Below are 20,423 nucleotides of genomic sequence, written 5' to 3'. Positions count from 1 at the left end.
AGCAATTTGGGGTGAAGTGTCTCAGGGACACAACGACATGCTGACTGCAGTGGGGTTTGAACCTGCTCCCCTGATCCAAACACCAACACACTAGTGCTCTGCGCCACACGCCTGCGCCTTCTATGAAGTCAAGGACACGTGTATTCTGGCAGATTCAGGAGCGTAGGTGGACACACATACACCCACATCAAGGCAAGGGTCAAGGACATATTTTTGTTTGAGCAATATGTATGTTTTTTAAATGTTGAAGGGTATCCAGATATAGTAATGATGAAAGTGTTGTGGACACAGCTGTTTAAATGTCCCTCCCACTGGTCAGCATGGTGTACGGGGGCGTGGTTCTGCTTTAAAAGTCCAGCAGATATCCGAAAGCAACTCACCCTCAACATGATGAAGATGAAGATGAAGAGTCTGGTGGCCATCGCTGTGTTTCTGGAGACGGTCTCTGCGATCTCTGTAAGTGTCACAAAAATGTTTTCTAATAACTGTGTTTAACTTCTCTGTTCAGTATCTCTACAAGTCAGTGGTGAAAGAAGTAATCAGATGCTTCACTTAACCCTCCTGTTGTCTTTGTTTCCCCCCCTTACTTTGGTGTTCGCGGTCAAATTTGACCGGTCCTGTTTTAACTGCTATTACATTAACACAAAAACCATTAATCATCACCAAATTTCATTTAACACCCTTTCAAACTGTACATATTGTATCAGACTACTGGTATACATGAAAAACTGCAGTAAATATACAAAGAATAGACACTGAACATGTATTGCGTGTGCCAGGTGTGATCCATGTGGGGGGATGGGCACATAAGAGCGGGAAATGTGTCAAATTGTTCTGTGTGTGTTTGTGTGTGCCAGGTGTGATTCACATGGTTGACTAAATCATCCAAAATTCAATGAAAGTGGTGATCAGCAATTGTATATGTTCAAATGTCTACTGTGAAGGATATCATAAAGCCTTAATGCAATCGAATGTAAAACAAAAAAGTTATGATTGATGAAAGTAGTAAATCGGTCAGATTTGACCCAAACACAACAGGAGGGTTAAGTAAAAGTAACAATAGATTATTGTCAAAATACTTAATTACAAGCCTGTAACCTAAGTTTTTCATTGACATATCTACACTAGCTAATGTGCAAATGAGAATAAAGCATTGAACTGAATTGAAAAGTAAAAGTCCTGCATTCAAAATCTTACTTAAGTAAAAGTACAACAGTATTATCAGCTAAATGCACTTGAAGTATAAAAAGTAAAAGTACTCATTGTGCAGAGAAATGGCCTGTATGTGTGTTTTATAATTACATTTATGTATGTGACATTTCTAGATAATATTGTTGCATCAAGTAGCATTTTGATTGACTTTTTATAAAACATTTAAATCATTTTAGAGATGCATTTTGTTAAAAGTAGCTAAAGCTCTTAAATAAATGAAGTGGACTACAATTACATTTAATTTAACTTAAACTGCAATGGATTTTTCTTAAGGCCCAATGTATAGTTTCATCAGGGATCCTGAGGTCTGTTTTCATTGACTCATTGGCCTGAATCTGCTTCATTGTGTACTTCTATGTTGAATCAAACTGAATAATGTGTGTTTTCTTGCTGTAGCTCGGGTTGGTGAACACAGAGGGAGGTTTGGTTCGGGGAGAGAACATCCCTCTGGCGTCCGGCCGCCACATGGACGTCTTCACAGGGATTCCCTTTGCTGACGTCCCTGAAACTTTCATGAAACCAAAACCTCACCCAGGCTGGGTTGGTGAGTAGGACGTTGTTGTACATGAGTTTTGGTCTTAATATGCTCTGCTCAATATGGGCCTAACAAGGCAGTAGTACCACAAGAATACTAATTCTCCCATAATAATAACTCAAAATTAGGTATTTCTATCTAAGAACATGTTCCCTATTTTAAAGTGAAGTCTTGTTCATAACCAATAAGCTAGTAGTTTGACTCTAATTGAGTGAACAGGTTCCCTATTCTAAAGTTGCCTGGCACTACAATAGCACACAACTACTGAAATTAACCTCAACAGTACATGAACAAATAGGCACACTTTGAAATATCTGTTTTATTAATGAACCACTATAGAGAGGTTCAGACACATACATGTACCACAACATGTCAAGTTTCTCCAAGGCTGAGAACTGTTGGAGTAGAATACCTCTGCTACGCGCCGTTCGTTGGATGAGGCTGGATCTCTATTAAATTAAGAAAGGAATTGAAAACACCGGAATCAAAGTTATAACAAATTATCTGAGTTTACTTCTAGTAGGAAACCAAACACATATACAAGTTATACAGAGTACTCCGGGTACCCCGGGCTTTTAGGTCTGTGATGCGAAGCGGATAAATGTGTCGGGATCAAACCAACTCATCAAACAAAAAGAAATTGGACTTCAGGTCTGTGATGTGAAGCGGATACAGATATCGGGATCAAACCACTCACCAAACCCAAAAGCATTTTTACACACACCAACATCAGTATTTCTATCTGTCTTTGGGGCGGAGATTTGTCGATTCTTCCTTCCCACTTTTCTCCCAAGCGAATTAGAGAGCCCCTGGGGAGGAGCTGTTTAAACTGACCACCTCCCCCAAGTGCCCTGATTGGCTGGATTCGCTTCTGGCCGAGGTCAATCAGAGTTCTCACCAGGGGCCTCATTTATAACGCCGTGCGTAGGATTGACGTAGGAAGGTTGCTTACGTAGTACAAAGCACAAAAATAGGTACATACATTTTCCGCCATTTTCCAATTCACAAAACATTGCGTACCGGCGAGGGAAGTGCGTACGGCACTCCCTACGCCTGTTTCCCTTGATAAATCACAATCGACTCGTAACGCCCATATTTGCCTATACATAGTCAAAGAAACGCCCATTCATTCATTAATTTTGACTGACTGCATGAAGAAGATCGCAGGAAATTACGATAGAACAGCTAAAAAAGACATCTCACACCGTGTCAGATTTTGGTTATTGTGGGGAGGTCGAGATAAATCATATTGTTTGGTGGATGCAGTTTGAACCATGTAGCAGCATGGAGGTCGGATCGTCACCAAAATAAATAAATAAGTGGTCCGAAAAAAGTTAATGACAAAAAAAATACACATAACCTTCCTCAGGCAGTGTGTTTGTCCCGGGGACAGGAGACACCCCCTTGATGAGAAACTGTAAGAAATGATCGGGGAATCCCTCCGGAGTGGAGTCATGACGACTGGATCTGAATTATTTTTGTTGTATTTGGTGGTTTGTGTTCCAGCTGTCGATCAGCAACATATCCATAATCCACCAGTTAAAGGAAATACAACTAATGGATTGTGTTATATTAGCTGTACAATTTACCACATATGGTGTTCTTAGTTTCCATACCTCCTGTGTTTTACGAGCGACTTATCAAGTCTTGGCAAACGGCATTAAAACACGATTAAACGTGATAGTATATAAAACCATGCTCGTATCTACAACCTATAGAAATGCAAAACGGCGTCAGTTTAGACGTAATTCTGTCCTCCTGCTTACCGCATCATTTATGAGAAAACATTTCATAACATTAACACAACATATTCGAGGTGGTTTTAAATAGCATATCCGTATTTATTTATTTCTCCAAGTTATGTTTTTGTGTGCACTGAGGAGTCTCAAACAGGCGTTTGTTTAATCATTTAAAGATTGGCTTTAATCAATGTTTGAAAATGAATTCTTCATATTTGATAAATGAGAGGTAACATTTTATTTATGGTATTATTTCCACATATTTCTCTCCATTCTTCCTTCTGCCAACGGTTTCGCAGTTTCTCGTCTCTCCCGTTTGTGTGCTTAGTGCGTACGCATGGGTTAGAGTTTGCGTGGAGGACCGCACATTTTCCCGTCAAGTTAGTATTTTATAAATCGCAAACATTGCGTAGAAACTGGCGTACGCCATTTTTTGAGCGTATATCCCTTTATAAATGAGGCCCCAGGACTTGAAATTCCAAAGTCCCCTAAGGTCAAAAGTCAATGTTTATCTTTACCTTATCTTACTCTACATTCCTTTCCCAGGGGATATTTTCACCTAAAGTATCCCTTTTCAGACATTTAAACTTTTCCTCACCTATTTAACGATGTGTCTTTAACGACTTGAAAACAACATCTGTTCTTAGGGATGATAAGAAGCAATGTAATGTTGTCTTTAACGACCTTAATGACGACATCTGCTTTTAGGGGTGAGCCCAGGCCAGGTTGGTGTATGAAACACAGAATCTCTGAGTCAGTGAGTTTGAAAGTGAGAATAACATTCCTATTCTATATATAATTACCCAAACCGTTGTGATTACATAAAACAGTTCAAACAATACATGTTTACTTCAATACAGTGTAGAATCATATCTTCTTACTTCAATCCCTCTTTTGATCTCACCTCACTAGATCAACATATAGCATTTGAAACATTACCACTGTCAATTTTCTTCTTACTGTGTCTGTCCCAACATTTATATAAACCCATCAGAAGTTGGGATATAGAGCACTTTAAACCTTTAGGAACAGTCCACAACAACAACTTATTATGACAGTGGAGGGAGAATAAAATATGTCTAAAAAGCAAAGTCCTTGTCAGCTGAGTCATCTTTACTCTTCCCTCAATGGTGGAACTGATGAGTCTAACACACAGTGAGCAGATACAAGGCACACAACAACAACAACCACATGTCACTAAAATGGCAATAAAAGTAGCCACAGAAATTAGAAAAGACATTATCATACTTTTCCCTCTTTTGGTAACACATAGTTCTGTAGAATAAAAAATACCAATCCCTTATATTGTGGGATATAAAAATAAAGTTGAAAGTTCCTCAAAAAAAAAAATTGATTGTTCAGACAAAGTTCCACACCGGCTATATCAACCTGTTTCAGCGGGAAATGGAGTTCCCTGTGCCGTCTTGGTTTGCCATATCTTCGTCCCCCCAGCCCGCTGACGGCGGCTTCTGGGGTGCCTGCTAGAGAGATGTGGCCTGATTGTCTTCCACCCGCCCGCTGATGGCGGCCTCCGGGTCGATGCTGGAGAGATGTCCCGATCCTCCTCCTCTGGCCCGCTGATGGCGGCTTCCGGGTCGACTGCCTTGACGAGAGCCAGATCTGTTCTGATGTCGTCTAGGGTCCTCGCGACGAGGGCCAACTCTGTCCTGATGTCGTCCAGGGTCCTCGCAGGTGTTTTCCCGACCGCACACTGGCTCCAGTGGTACCAGTTGTCTCCCTTTCCATCTAGGCGAACGGCATGGGAGGTCCCCTCCAACCAGACGTAATCTGCTGTGTTGGCCTTGTGTTTCTCGGGTCCCCCTTTTGACGTCAGCAGCCTGTGTGGAGAAGTCTCATACCAAGCCCTTAAGTTGCTGGAAATATGGTTTTGAAATCATCTTTTCTACTTCTTTAGTGTTTATTGGCGGCACCAACTAGACTGGAGTGTGGACAAGAGACTATGCAGAAAATAATAAACAAAAATTAAAATTAAAATTAAAAATTAAAAATTAAAAATTAAAAATTAAAAATTAAAAATTAAAAATTAAAAATTAAAAATTAAAAATTAAATCAAAAAATAGAACAAAAATAAAAATAAAACAAAAAAGGAACAAACTAACAAAACAAAAAATAACCAAAGCTAGATTATTTTAAATGTATCAATTTCTCTTAAAAGCAACAAATAAAACAAAACAAAAAATACCATAACTAGTATTTTAAATTGATAAATTTCTCCTAAAAACGTAATAATCTCACATACATATTGTCTGATGTATATCCTATCCTTTTCCCCCTTTTTCTGAAATAGAACGCCGTTAACGGTGTTCTTATTTTCAGAAACATCGAGCCTTATACATCAGTTATTTAATATCAGCTATATATTTATTATTACTATTACTTATATATCAGGCATTAAATGTCAGCCTTCTTCCATGATTGACCTCGTCTACATTATCTGACTTATATTGATACGTGTCTGTTTGTATTTATTTAATATACTGGGCAATTTATTGATAACTTTCTGAATCTCCCTCTTTTCTTAACAACTGGAGCTATGGCTACTTTGAAATCTGACTTGGTTAAGAGATGATTCGTTTATTGGTGAGAGGCACACTCTTGCCCTCGTGATTGGGTGGGGGTGGATATTTAGGGAGAGTTCCTTACAATCTCCAGATCTTCCTCTCAGTGTAGAGGCCATACAACCTTTTAATGGGCTCTGTGGTCTGTTCAGATTTAGATTTTCTTCCTCTCCAGAGGTCACGCCTGTCTTTGACCCTGTATGCTGCTGTGATTCTGCAGCACCTCAGGACAGAGAAAGTGGAGATCTCTTCCCAAAAGTGTAAGCCCCCACATGAGCAACACAGCAACACACCAAACTCCCCGACTTGTTTGTAAAGCGTTCTTTAAGGCCTGAATTGAGTCTTCTGTTGTGTAACGGAAAATCCCATTCCCAAAAAGGGTCAGTTTAATAGCCCTTATCATATTATCGCTCTGTGCTTGCATGCTAGGACCTATTGTCTTTGCCAGAGCTGCTGCTATTCTTTCTACATGTATTAGCTCCATATTAGCAGGGTTCACTAACATGGTTGGTTGATCCAGTTTAAGATTTTCAATATCTTCCATTACTATTTCCAACATTCCTTTTCCCTGAATATCAGGTCTAACAATGTGTTTTCCTTTAGGAGTATTAGATGGGATACTCATAAGTGGCATTTGTGAGCCCCTATCTCCGTAGGGTGGAGGTAGGGTCTCAGACATTATACCACCTTCTTGTTGCTCTCTGTCTCTCAAGTATTACACAGATTTGACTTAAAAAAAATCACACAGAGCTTCTCATACCTTATCATATCACAGTCAGGCACATTTTTATTGTGCGATGTTTATTTCAACAGATAGCGTGACTTCCAGAAGTAGGCTTCTACAATCTCCTCACGGTGATTGCGACTTCAGGTCAAGAGTTAAAAACTCAGTCAACAAAATCTCTTTATCGTCACGTTTAATGAGCCTGATTATCCCCACAACAGTTTTGTGATGAGATACGGTCGTTCCAAATAATTAGTTGGAGGTCGCGTCTCTCTCCTCCTCTATCACCCACCATATAACAATTACAGACATTTTATACATTTAAAGCACCACGAAAGGTAACCGCATTAATCAATCTGATCATGACCTGCGGGGAATGTAACCCTTCTTTTACAGCCTTACAGTCTTTAATGAAAGCACTGCAAGGTAACCGTATTCATCAATGTTATATTGACCTACGGGGAATTTAACCCTATTTTGACACCTTCGTAGTCTTTAATTAAAGCGCTGCAAGGTAACCGCATTAATCAATCTTATCATGATCTGCGGGGAATTTAACCCTCTTTTTCTAGCCTTGCAGCCTTCGTATTTAGTGAGTGCAGGGCTGGGATCTACCCGCCACACTCAAACACTATTTTTGCTCTAGATCCAGGACTGAATACCCTTCTCTAAGCACTTCCCCAATATCCCCAACTTGTAATATGTATTGTATTTCCCACCGTGACTAAGAACACTGAGAACGCTGCTGACAACTCTAAATTTTTTAGTATAATCAATCACAGATTTTCGATAATCAAAACAGGTGTCTGCTCACCTTTTGTATATGGCCATTGGTTTAGTTGTCACCAGTATCTCTGTGTCCTCCCCCTGGACTGGATTCTGTCCCCTGGCTGTCGGTGTCCCTTTCTAGAGATCAGCTCACAAACGTCGGGAGTCACCACTTGTTGGGGTAGAATACCTCTGCTACGCGCCGTTCGTTGGATGAGGCTGGATCTCTATTAAATTAAGAAAGGAATTGAAAACACCAGAATCAAAGTTATAACAAATTATCTGAGTTTACTTCTAGTAGGAAACCAAACACATATACAAGTTATACAGAGTACTCCGGGTACTCCGGGCTTTTAGATTTGTGATGCGATTCGGATAAATGCATCGGGATCAAACCAACTCATCAAACCAAAAAGAAATTGGACTTCAGGTCTGTGATGCGATTCGGACACAGATATCGGGATCAAACCAACTCACCAAACCCAAAAGCATTTTTACACACACCAACATCAGTATTTCTATCTGTCTTTGGGGCGGAGATTTGTCGATTCTTCCTTCCCACTTTTCTCCCAAGCGAATTAGAGAGCCCCTGGGGAGGAGCTGTTTAAACTGACCACCTCCCCCAAGTGCCCTGATTGGCTGGATTCGCTTCTGGCCGAGGTCAATCAGAGTTCTCACCAGGACTTGAAATTCCAAAGTCCCCTAAGGTCAAAAGTCAATGTTTATCTTTACCTTATCTTACTCTACATTCCTTTCCCAGGGGATATTTTCACCTAAAGTATCCCTTTTCAGACATTTAAACTTTTCCTCACCTATTTAACGATGTGTCTTTAACGACTTGAAAACAACATCTGTTCTTAGGGATGATAAGAAGCAATGTAATGTTGTCTTTAACGACCTTAATGACGACATCTGCTTTTAGGGGTGAGCCCAGGCCAGGTTGGTGTATGAAACACAGAATCTCTGAGTCAGTGAGTTTGAAAGTGAGAATAACATTCTTATTCTATATATAATTACCCAAACCGTTGTGATTACATAAAACAGTTCAAACAATACATGTTTACTTCAATACAGTGTAGAATCATATCTTCTTACTTCAGAACACATATGCAGCCTGTACTTTTTAATAAAAACAGATTTTTAACAGATTTTATGTATTTGTGATCATACTGTGTGACCTGCTTGTATGTACTTACACAATATGTGTACTGTTCTCTCTATGTGTTGTACTGTCTCAGTGTGAACATACTGTAGATTAAACAGCCAGCCAAACTCTTTTGAGAGCCAGGGAATGAGCAGCCATGCTCCTTTATTGACTTATTTGCAGTCCACTGACATTTAAACCGAGTGAAACTATAAAAAAAGAAGTTACAAGGCACTTAATGATCTCATACATGCAAGTGTAACATACACAGCTTAACACATAGGACCGCTAAGTGTAAACAAAGTAAATATAGCTAATGCTAGCTGTGCAATAAGAATGTATACAGGCTAGTATGGCTAACGCTAGCATGTATGCTAACGCTAGCGTGAATGCTAACGTGTGTGTGTGTGTGTGTGTGTGTGTGTGTGTGTGTGTGTGTGTGTGTGTGTGCGTGTGTGTGTGTGTGTGTGTGTGTGTGTGTGTGTGTGTGTGTGTGTGTGTGTGTGTGTGTGTGTGTGTGTGTGTGCGTGTGTGTGTCAACAGATGTTCTGGATGCCACTGCGTTTAAGGACATTTGCCTCCAGGTGCACGTTGCCTTTAACACGACCACAGGCAGCACGGACTGTCTGTATCTCAACATCTGGGTTCCTCACAACGGCTCAGGTAAACAAAGTGTCCTCCATATTAGATCCAATCAACAACATTAAAGGTCCCCTATTATACTGTTTTTCATCAATATATCACAGGTCTCAGATATATACAGAACCTGTCTCTGATTGGCTGAAACACCAAACAGATCATTGCAGCATCCCATAATCCCCTCTGTTTCCAAAGTGCTGATTCTCTGTCTGTTACTTTAGATGAAAATAAGGAGCCCCTCCCCACGCCCCTCTGAGAGATATTTGGTTAAAAAGAACACAATGGTGCTCTAGGAGGAGATGCAGGTGATAAGGTGGGGGGGGGGGGGGTGATTGGCTAATGGTTACATCAGCCAAAACATCTTTATGACATCATAAAGTGGCCAAAATCTGATCAGCTCATTTTCAGAAAGCTTTTTATATAAATGGATCAGGACAAAAAGAGAGAGAATCTTTTTTCCACAGGGGACACATGTTTATGTATAAAAGACATGAACAAGTGGATTTTGCATAATACAGTAGGTGACCTTTAATGCTCTCTGTGTTCCAGTGTCCTCTGATATGCCGGTCATGGTCTGGATCTATGGCGGCGCCTTCATGATTGGAAGCTCGATGGGTACTCAGATCCTGGAGTACAGTCAGTACAGCGGGCATGAGCTGGCCGACAGAGGGAATGTGATCGTGGTTTCAATCGGATACCGTGTCGGCTCTCTGGGCTTCCTGAGCACTGGAGAACCAGAACTTGCTGGTGGGTGACAGAATTATTCAGAGCCAAATATATGGTGGCCTCCCTGCCAGAGTTGTACTCTTTAAGGACTTATACCGTGATCCAGTGGTGTAAAGTACATTTACTCAAGTACTGTACTTAAGTACACTTTTGAGAGCTTTGTACTTTACTTGAGTATTTACATTTGTTGGTACTTCTACTCCACTACAATTCCGAGGTAAATGGTGTACTTTTCCTCCACTACATGTATTTAATACCTTTAGTTACTTTACAGATGTGGATGAATGATGTGAAATATAATCAACTCTTAAATCAGACTTTAGTTCCACCTGGAGTAAATTCACAAGCTACCCTGCAGTATACAAAGTCATTCAAACTAGCTGCACCTTTACCAGCTTTGATAACACTTTAATGATCAATCATTATAAAACATATCATATATATTATTCTGAAATGGACCAATCTGCACAATGACTACTTTTACTGTCGCTACTTTAACTATATTTTGATGATAATACTTTTGTACTTTTACTTGAGTATCATTTTGAATGCAGGACTTTTACTGTAACAGAGTATTCCTACACTCTGGTACTTCTACTTTTACTCAAGTACAAGATCTGAATACTTCTACTTTTACTCAATTTCACAATCTGAGTACTTTTCCATCTCTGCCGGGATGGAGTTAAACATTTGATTTCTCTCAGGAAACTACGGTCTTTGGGACCAGCAGGCTGCCATCGCCTGGGTGCACAGGAACATCCGTAAATTCGGAGGAGACCCCGACAACATCACAATCTTCGGGGAGTCAGCAGGTGGAGCCAGTGTCAGCCTCCAGGTACTCATTGTGTGAGCTGATAGATATACAGAGGTGGGAAGTAGTGGAGTACAAATACTTCGTTACTGTACTTAAGTACTTCTTTCTGGTATCAGTACTTTACTCCACTACTTTTTACATTTCTAACACAAATACCTGTACTTTCTACTTCTTACATTTCTAACTCAAATACCTGTACTTTCTACTTCTTACATTTCTAACTCAAATACCTGTACTTTCTACTTCTTACATTTCTAACTCAAATACCTGTACTTTCTACTTCTTACATTTTCCAAACAGGCTGGTTCCTTTAGTTTGAATGTGTGTTTGGTGGCGTGATCATTATTATTTAGAGTTTTTACTTAAGTACATTTCAAAGCCCTCTTTACTTTTACTTGAGTAAAGAAGTTTAGTCAGTACTTCTACTTTTCTAGTATTTTTAAACACGAGTATCTGTGCTTCTACTTGAGTAAAGGATGTGTGAACTTTTGCCATCTCTGTAGATATATTATTTGAGATGAAATTAATTCTAACTTTCACTTCAGACTCTGAGTCCTCACAACAAAGGACTTTTCAAGAGAGCCATCTCCCAGAGCGGTGTGGCCCTCAGCCCATGGACCATCAACAAGGACCCCAGCCTGTTCGCTGTGGAGGTACATCACACTTTACTCACATGTTTTATTTCCTTGTACTGAACTTTTAGAATAATTAAAGATGAGAACATATTTCGAAAATAAAGATGTTTATCACTTCAGGGCTCCGGAAACATTAAAGGTCCCCTATTATACTGTTTTTCATCAATATATTAGGTCTCAGATATACACAGAGCCTGTCTCTGATTGGCTGAAACACCAAACAGATCATTGCAGCATCCCATAATCCCCTCTGTTTCAGCCCTGTTTCCAAAGTGCTGATTCTCTCTCTGTTATTTTAGATGAAAATAAGGAGCCCCTCCCCACGCCCCTCTGAGAGAGATTTGGTTAGAAAGAACACAATGGTGCTCTAGGAGGATATTCAGGTGATAAGGTGGGGGGGGGGGGGGGGGGGATTACCTTGGTTGCTGATTGGCTAATGGTTACACAAGCCAAAACATCGTTTTGACATCATGAAGTGGCCAAAATCTGATCAGCTCATTTTCAGACAGGTTTTTATATAAATGGATGAGGACAAAAAGAGAGAGAATCTTTGTTCCTGAAATGTTCAGAGTCTCTTTCCACAGATGTTGATGTAGAAGAGACATGAAGAAGAGGGGACACATGTTGATGTAGAAGAGACATGAAGAAGAGGGGACACATGGTGATGTAGAAGAGACATGAAGAAGAGGGGACACGTGTTGATGTAGAAGAGACATGAAGAAGAGGGGACACATGTTGATGTAGAAGAGACATGAAGAAGAGGGGACACATGTTGATGTAGAAGAGACATGAACAGGTGGATTTTGCATAATAGGGGACCTTTAAAACAGAAAGTGTATTTAGATCTGTTCCCTATAAAGCCAGACATGATCATTTAGATTTAGGCTTGTTTCTGATGTTTCCCGACTCATTTTAGAGTCATCATTTCAGCTTTCTTTGGCCTTTTCCTCTGAGCAGTGTCCAGAGTTCAGCAAGGATAAAAAACGCTCTATTAACTGCTCCCAAGCAGTCTGATGTGTCACTAACATGTCAGAAATGTTGGTCGGACATCATCGAGTATTCGCACAGTTGAAACAGAGCTCCAGTAAGAGTTGAATCAACAGCTAGCTTTCCTCAAAGTATTCCTGCAAACTGGGCAAGGCTTGTCACCAACAAATATACCACCTACTTTTATATTGTTTTATTTATTTTATAGGTCTTAAAGGGTTTTATCTTATATCATTTATTTAACAGTTTCAATAGCATTTTTAGCATTTTAATTTTTTTTATATTTTAATCGTTTTACCTCTATTAGAAATATTAACTTTTTATTTACATTTCTATTGTACCTACATGTTCACTTTGATTTATAGGGTTTTATATTGTTGCATCTGTTCACTTGTCTTGTGTCTTATCTTTCCGAGACAAATCATTATTTAATATTTTTAATGATCATACCTTTTACCTCCTTGTGTCTCTTAACCTGTTAAAATGTTATATTTTGCTGCATGTATGTAAAGGTCTTAACATCTGATCTGAGGGGAATTTCTTGTTGCTCATATTAACCTGTGATATGTCGACATTTTGAAAAAGCACTTTGAGCTGCACGTGATGTATGAAAAGTGCTATATAAATACAGTTTTATTATTTATTATTATTATTATTATTATTATTATTTGGAAACGCTAGGGGGGTTTTAAAGTTGTCCGTTTCCATTCTAAAGATGATTTCTAACTTCTCCCAGGTTGCTCTGAAGGTCAATTGTCCCACAGATGAGCACATGGCTTCCTGTTTGAAGGAGATAGATCCTGCAGCCCTAACTCTGGCGGGATCTTTCAATCTGTCCAGCTCAGCCAGTGGTAAGGACTGCTCTCCACATACAATTAGCGTTTTGAGTTTATAGATTCTGATGCTTTCTATCAGGGCAATGTAGAGGAAGAAGTCACTGTGTTGCACCCCCTCCTTCTGCATTGTTTTAATGGCATCCCAGTGAATAATATATTTATCATTTTGTATTTATCTCAATTCCCAAAAATAGCCAACTGGTCCCGCCCATCCATTCTGTTAGGCATCATCTACACATCCCCAGAATTCAATCATAAACCAGTCCTTAACCATTTGCAAATCCACCTTTTGCCCTTCCTGAAATGTAAATCCTAAACATATGTCTCTGTTAAACACATATAGCATTAAAAATACAATTTAAATGAGTAAAAGGGAATCAGAAGACATAATCTATGTATATTATTTAAATCATTATATGAACATTTGACACAGCAATAAGCATCTGGTTGTATCTGCCTGTCAGAACCCATTGTCTACCACCTGGAATTATCTCCTGTCATCGACGGTGACTTCCTGCCGGATCATCCGTCCAAGTTGTTCCACAATGCGGCGGACATTGATTTCCTCGCTGGAGTCAACGACATGGACGGATACCTCGCCACTAGTATCGATGTTAAAAGAGTCAACATCGACCTGTTGTCCGTCCCTGTGTGAGTTGATGCCATTTGTTCACATTAACAATTCTGGGTAAGACTTTATATTAAGTTACACAAATTCACCATCAACTAGTTGTTAATTAACATGCATATTAGCAGTATATTGGCTCTTTATTAGTCATTATAAAACACTTATTAATGCCTTATTCTACATGACCATATTCTACAAGTAACAGGCCATTAGTTGAGAGTTTTTCCTCAATAACCCTCTAATTAGTGCTTATTTATTGCAAGTAATGAAGTTGTTTTGGTCTTAATACGCTCTGCTCAATATGGGCCTAACAAGGCAGTAGTACCACAAGAATAGTAATTCTCCCATAATAACACTTAACTAATATGATCTATTCTTATGTAAAAAGACATGAAACTATAAGTATTAATTGTGTCTAAATAACTCAAAATTAGGTATTTCTATCTAAGAATATGTTCCCTATTTTAAAGTGAAGTCTTGTTCATAACCAATAAGCTAGTAGTTTGACTCTAATTGACCTGAACAGGTTCCCTATTCTGAAGTTTTCTCCTCTTCACACTTTGTAAATACTTTATAGCACACAACTACTGAAATTAACCTCCACAGTACATGAACAAAGTAGGCACACGTTGAAATATCTGTTGTATTAATGAACCACTAAAGAGAGGTTCAGACACTTCCCAAAACATGTCAAGTTTCAGGACGAAGGTTATAATCACCTGACTGTCAACCATCAACAACTTCCTTACTTGCAATAAATAAGCTCTAATGAGAGGGTTATTGAGGAAAATCTCTCAACTAATGGCCTATTACTTGTAGAATAAGGTCATGTAGAAAAAGGCATTAATAAGTGTTTTATAATGACTAATAAAGAGCCAATATACTGCTAATATGCATGTTAATTAACAACTAGTTAATTTGTGTACCTTAATATTACCCAATTCTGCAATGGATCTACCCAGAGCAACTTTGGTTAGTTGTGTTTTATTAGAACTTATTTTCAAACCTTTCTTTATTGCAGCGAGGATGTGGAGAAGCTTCTGGTTGCGTTCACGAAGGATAAGGGCGACGCTGCTTTGCAGGCTGCACTTTCACTATATAACTCAACCTGGGAACCAAACGCCCAGCCAGGAGAACCTCACGAAAACCCTCGTGGACATTGAAACAGACTTCCTCTTCCTGGCTTCTACTCAGGCTGCTCTGAAGCTTCATGCTGACAACGCAAAGTGATTATAACATCTTGCTATACAGATGGGTGGGGGGGGGGGGGGGTTACCTTGGTTGGTGATTGGCTAATGGTTACACAAGCCAAAAAATCGTTTTGACATCAGAAAGTGGCCAAAATCTGATCAGCTCATTTTCAGACAGGTTTTTATATAAATGGATCAGGACAAAAAGAGAGAGAATCTTTTTTTCCTGCAACTTTTTTAGGATCTTTGGCTACCTGTTTTCAAACACAGTAAGTCTCAAATGTTTGCACTTGAGTCAGGGATTAAGTCCCAAATCAACCCTGACAGGTCCCTTAAATTAAACAATCATAATAGGCGCATTCACACCGCAGTACTTTTCCCACAAAGGTTAATCAGAACTTAGTTCATGAGAACTCTTTAGTTCTCATGAACTAAGTACAGATCGCGTTCACACCGGAAGAAGTCCCTGGGGGAGGATTAGGCAAATGAAGCCTCTGACGTCACTTCGTCTTCTTCTGCTTTGGGTTTACTGGCAGGCCGCAAACCACTTCACGGCGTATACTGCCACCCGAAGTCCCCGGCCGGAAGTCCCCGGAGATGGGGACTGGCTTCAGTAGAAGCTGCTGGGAGTCCCAGCAGCTTCTACTGAAGCCTTCCGAGTAAATCGCCAGAACGCCGACACCTCCTCATCTCCACCGCTCCCATGTTTTCTTTTGTGTTGCCATAAGTTAGTCTCTCTGCGTTTGTGCGCTGGGCTAATGCTAATGCTAATAATGCTAATGCGAGGATAATAAAATGGCAGCTTCACAAAACTTTTTGGGAGTTTTACGGGGCGTGGTTTGCATACAGCCCAGCCAATCAGACATAGGAACCTTTTTCTCCCACGGAAGTCCCTGCTCTCTAGCAGGGACGGAAAAGGGGGTAAAAAAGGTTCTGATTAACTAATTTTAGTTCCGGCTCTTTTTGGTGTGAACGCGACATTTCGGAACTATATCGGAACTAAAGTGGGAAAAGTACTGCGGTGTGAACGCGCCTAATGTCTCTTCACCACATGTAATGCCATTTTTCGATGCACACATTTTGAAAACTCAAATTCTTCTTCGTTGTGAACTCATTGTCATATCTCTTTTCTTCCCTTTTCTCACCAAAGAACTGGCCGTACCTACTCCTACATTTTCTCTGAGCCCAACCAGATGACAGGCATTTTAAGACCCTACCCTAGCTGGATGGGAGCCGACCATACGGACGATGTGCCTTACATGTTCGGAAAGCCTTTTACGGCAACATTGATGTATTTAGCCGAAAGCCACCGGGACCTCTCTGGCTACATGATCGCCTACTGGACAAACTTCGCCAGAACAGGGTAAAAATCTTCCGATATAAGACATAGGAGCATCACAGAAATCAAACAAACCTGAATTAGACATTGAAGGCAAGGCAAGTTTATTCATATAGCAACTTTCAACACGAGGCAATTCAAAGTGCTTTACAAAAATGAAAGACATTAATTAAGAAACATATTATAAAATGGCATTTAAAAACACTCATTTAAAAGCAAAGATAATAAAACATGAATAACAAAGGTACATTAATTAAAGTGACAGTGCAGTGTGAGATACACACATCTGAAATGTTTAGCTCTGACTCTCAATCATTGCTCACTTTTTAGCAGAAATAGTTTTCTATGACCTCACTTTCTTTCTACTTTCTTTTTTAACTTATCCTTTAGTTATTTCAAGTGTTTCATGCTAAGCGAACTCCCTTTGGAACATTTTAATCTGCAACCCAACATTCCCAAAATCCAACGGATCCTGGCCGTATTCGTGTAGCATATAAAATGAATTTGCTCCCAGACATTCATGTGGCTTGCTAGATTTGGACCCCATCTGTAACCCCAATACACGTAGGGGACTTTATTTGAAGTAGAAAACTATAACTGTCTTTATTTGATTGCTTTATATCCATCCATCCAGGGACCCCAACGAAGGAGAACTGAGCGTGCCTGCTACCTGGCCAACATTCAACAGCACTGGACAGAAGTTTGTGGAGCTCAACTCTAGGATGAACGAAAGCTATGTGGGAGAGAATATGAGAATGCCTTTCGTGGATTTATGGACCAACGTAATACCCAGCCTCCCCATAATCATCCCTGAATAAAGATCCTATGCATCAGCTGTGCACTTCAGTGTGGACATGACCAGTGTTCAATTATTATTGGTTTATGAAAAAATAAATGAATGGCAAATACAATTCAATTTCCTCTGTTTCATTATTTTATGTCTTTAACCTATTGACCTTTATACATTGTAGTGCTAAAAAACAAACACATTACATGTATGGAATCTAAGCTAAGATGCTAGCCTAATTATTGTGTTATTATATTAAACCTATAACACAACAGCATTGACACTACTACTACATGTATAGCAACTGTTAATTTAACAAAGCTCTCACAGTGGGCTGCTTTACCACCAGAATATTCTGAAGTGTCTAAATAAAAAAACCTTTCTGTCTTGGTTATGTCAATGAGCAACCCAGTCTCACTGCATTTCGTGTTATAGTCACGAAATGTAATCTATTGATTCGTGTTCACCAACACGATTTCCCCCTTTTTTTCGTGTCACATCACAGAACGATTTTAAAAGCAATGTATTTCTATTGGTAGTACGTTTCGTGCCGGCACCACGTCTTTTTGTCCGGTCGGGTCTTGGAAGACCGGAAGCTGTGTGGTTCATAAAAACATGTTCCTACTCAATATCAAGCCATGATTATTGTTTTTATTTTAAATTCTATAATGTCTGACTTTTTTTTGCCGTCCGTGAGGAAAAGAAATGGGGCTCAGAGCCTCAGAATACTGAAATCTGTATTTTTTTTTATCTTTTTTTCCTTCTAATTTGTTATTCTTTTCTAAATAACACACTGTTATTTACTCAACATTATAAAACGGACAAGTCAAATCAAGCAATCTGATTGGTTCTTAGCCGTGATATACTGAGCGTATACCACGGGTAGAATTGTAAGTTACTTTTCACAACAAGTCAGTATCCCTCCGCGTCTGAGAAAAACAGTATACAGTTGGGCAGAAAAGCTTTTCAAACTGGAACAAGAAAGCAGCGGAGAAGTAACGGGGCAGAAACCCTCCTTTTTACGCAGCGGTCCAGACATAGACATCAAACGGCAAAAACATATTCAGTGTGCAGTTCCTTTGGCATTAGGGCAGGGATATTTAGATACTTTCCAAGGTTTGACATAATGAATTGTGCTACTTTTAAAGCAAGCAACGATGTTTTCAAATCTGTAATCAAAAAGGTCCGCAAAAACATTTAAGATTAACTTCGACCTCCGGGGGGGTCTTACTATGGAGGAGTGGATTGAGGAGTGCCTATCTCCAGAACAAAAAGCACCTAAACGACGACATGTAGAGCTACGTGAAGAGCAGGTCGACCAACTGGAAAAGTATCACCATTCAAAAGCTTTCTGATGCGGGTCTTGAAACAAAGCAGAGAAATTATGACCGTTAGTGGCCACAGGTGCGAAAGCTCTCTCCAGAGCTACTGGAAGCCGCATCTCGGGGACCGGAGAAAGTGGAGCAATATTCTCGCCACGCCAAGCAACAGCCTAGAACAACCTCAGCCTATAACCACGTAAGCCATGCTACTGATGCTGGACAGTTTTTCAGTGGGTGCACAAGAAACGGCAACATACACATTAATGTAAATAAATAGCCAAATAATGGATCAACGCTCTCTGTCTAATATGTTCGCTAGCTGTTGTTAGTGTTGTTGCATAGCAACCACCTTGCACTATGTTTCGTGCAGAAGGCAACGGAGGGACTATTTTATTTTGAACATCATTATTTACTAATAACAGCTATTTAAATTAGAGTGTGTATTTTTCTTTCATATTGCCACACTTGGTAACCGTTTTATAAAAGCAATAGCTCACTTCAGGCCGTGATATATGGCCATTATATCACAGTTAAGGGGGTTGTCGGGCCGAACCACGCCCCTTAACTGTGATATAATGGCCATATACCACGGCCTGTCGTGAGCTATTGCTTAAATAACACACAATTATCTTTGTTTTTATTTATTTGTTTAATTCTATAATCTCAGGCTTTTTGCCGTCCGTCAGGAACTGAATTTCAAAATAAAGTCATTATCAGCCTTAACTATCAACAGAATTGCATTGCCAGGCAACAGCTTGGGGTGAAAACAGTATTTCCGGTCTCGAAGTTTGCATAGTAATCTGCAGTACTCATCAACTAAACACATCTGTTTATCCTTGTTAATTACACAACATTGATTGGTTTAAAACTTTAAATTGTGTACAATGCTTTTGTGTTGTTCCCCTTCGATTCGGAGAAACAAATATTTTTTTCTGAGTTTAGGATGGCCGAAGACACTACACTACCCATAATCCTCAACTATCGTTTGGGACTACAGTCCATGGAGCTACAGTCCCTTTGCTTGACAAACCCCGTGATTAATCTTCAAGCTCTGTGATTGGATGTTGGAGTGGCAGTGCGCCAAGGTTACGCCGAGCGTCAAACAGCTCTTTGAAATGGAATGAAGCCACGGCACACTATTCAAAACTGGACTCGAACGGGTCCAGCTCCCCCCCCCCAGAACTACACATGCTGGCCAGAGCCCTGATGCTGGCACATGTTTTATGGCACGTCTCTACTGGGAATTGTAGTTTTAATAGACGTTTTCGTTTTTCCCATAATTAGAAGTTGCCAGTATTAAACTGTGTACACCCCTGGAGGTTTAGGAAACACATTGGTGTTATCACATTTAAAACATATAATTAATAAATGGGTGGAAATTGCTTGTGTCCATAATGGGCAGCATTAATATATACCCACATGACAGCTCAGGTCAGAAGAGCTTTATTTAATAGCTGGTTTTATGTCTGTGACCCCTCCTGTTGTCAATTGATAAGCCTTGAAACATGCACTTGTCAAGGTAGGTTCAGAGGCAAATTTTGCAAATATGGCAGTAGTCATCGATCATCTTAAGATAAGATAAGATAAGATAAGATATACTTTATTGATCCCAAGTAATACACAGCATTATGTAAAACATGCAATTTATTGTTACTTTGTAATTCTACTCCACTACAATTCAGAGGTTAACCTGGTATCTTTACTCCACTAAATGTATTTTAGTTACTTTGCAGATTCTGATTAATGATGTGAAATATAAACAACCCTTAAATCAGACTTTAGTTACACCTGAGTAAAATTCAGGGAAGGGGATTGTCAA

General features: G+C 39.6%; 1 protein-coding gene across 1 annotated transcript; it reads left to right on the top strand.

Moving 5' to 3' along the window:
* Positions 1 to 380: 380 nt before the first annotated feature.
* Positions 381 to 17,406, top strand: LOC117478731 (bile salt-activated lipase-like). The gene is given in 12 exon segments (XM_034125632.1): positions 381 to 456; positions 1,609 to 1,756; positions 9,245 to 9,364; positions 9,890 to 10,087; positions 10,771 to 10,901; positions 11,426 to 11,533; positions 13,239 to 13,353; positions 13,803 to 13,989; positions 14,988 to 15,087; positions 15,089 to 15,192; positions 16,307 to 16,519; positions 17,130 to 17,406. Coding segments are annotated over 12 exon segments (1,677 nt in total). The 5' UTR covers positions 381 to 387; the 3' UTR covers positions 17,314 to 17,406.
* The last annotated feature ends 3,017 nt before the right edge of the window (positions 17,407 to 20,423 follow it).

The sequence above is a fragment of the Trematomus bernacchii genome, unplaced genomic scaffold (assembly GCF_902827165.1).
Source record: "Trematomus bernacchii unplaced genomic scaffold, fTreBer1.1, whole genome shotgun sequence".
NCBI classification, from domain to species: Eukaryota; Metazoa; Chordata; class Actinopteri; order Perciformes; family Nototheniidae; genus Trematomus; species Trematomus bernacchii.
This window is presented reverse-complemented; position numbering and strand designations above follow the sequence as displayed.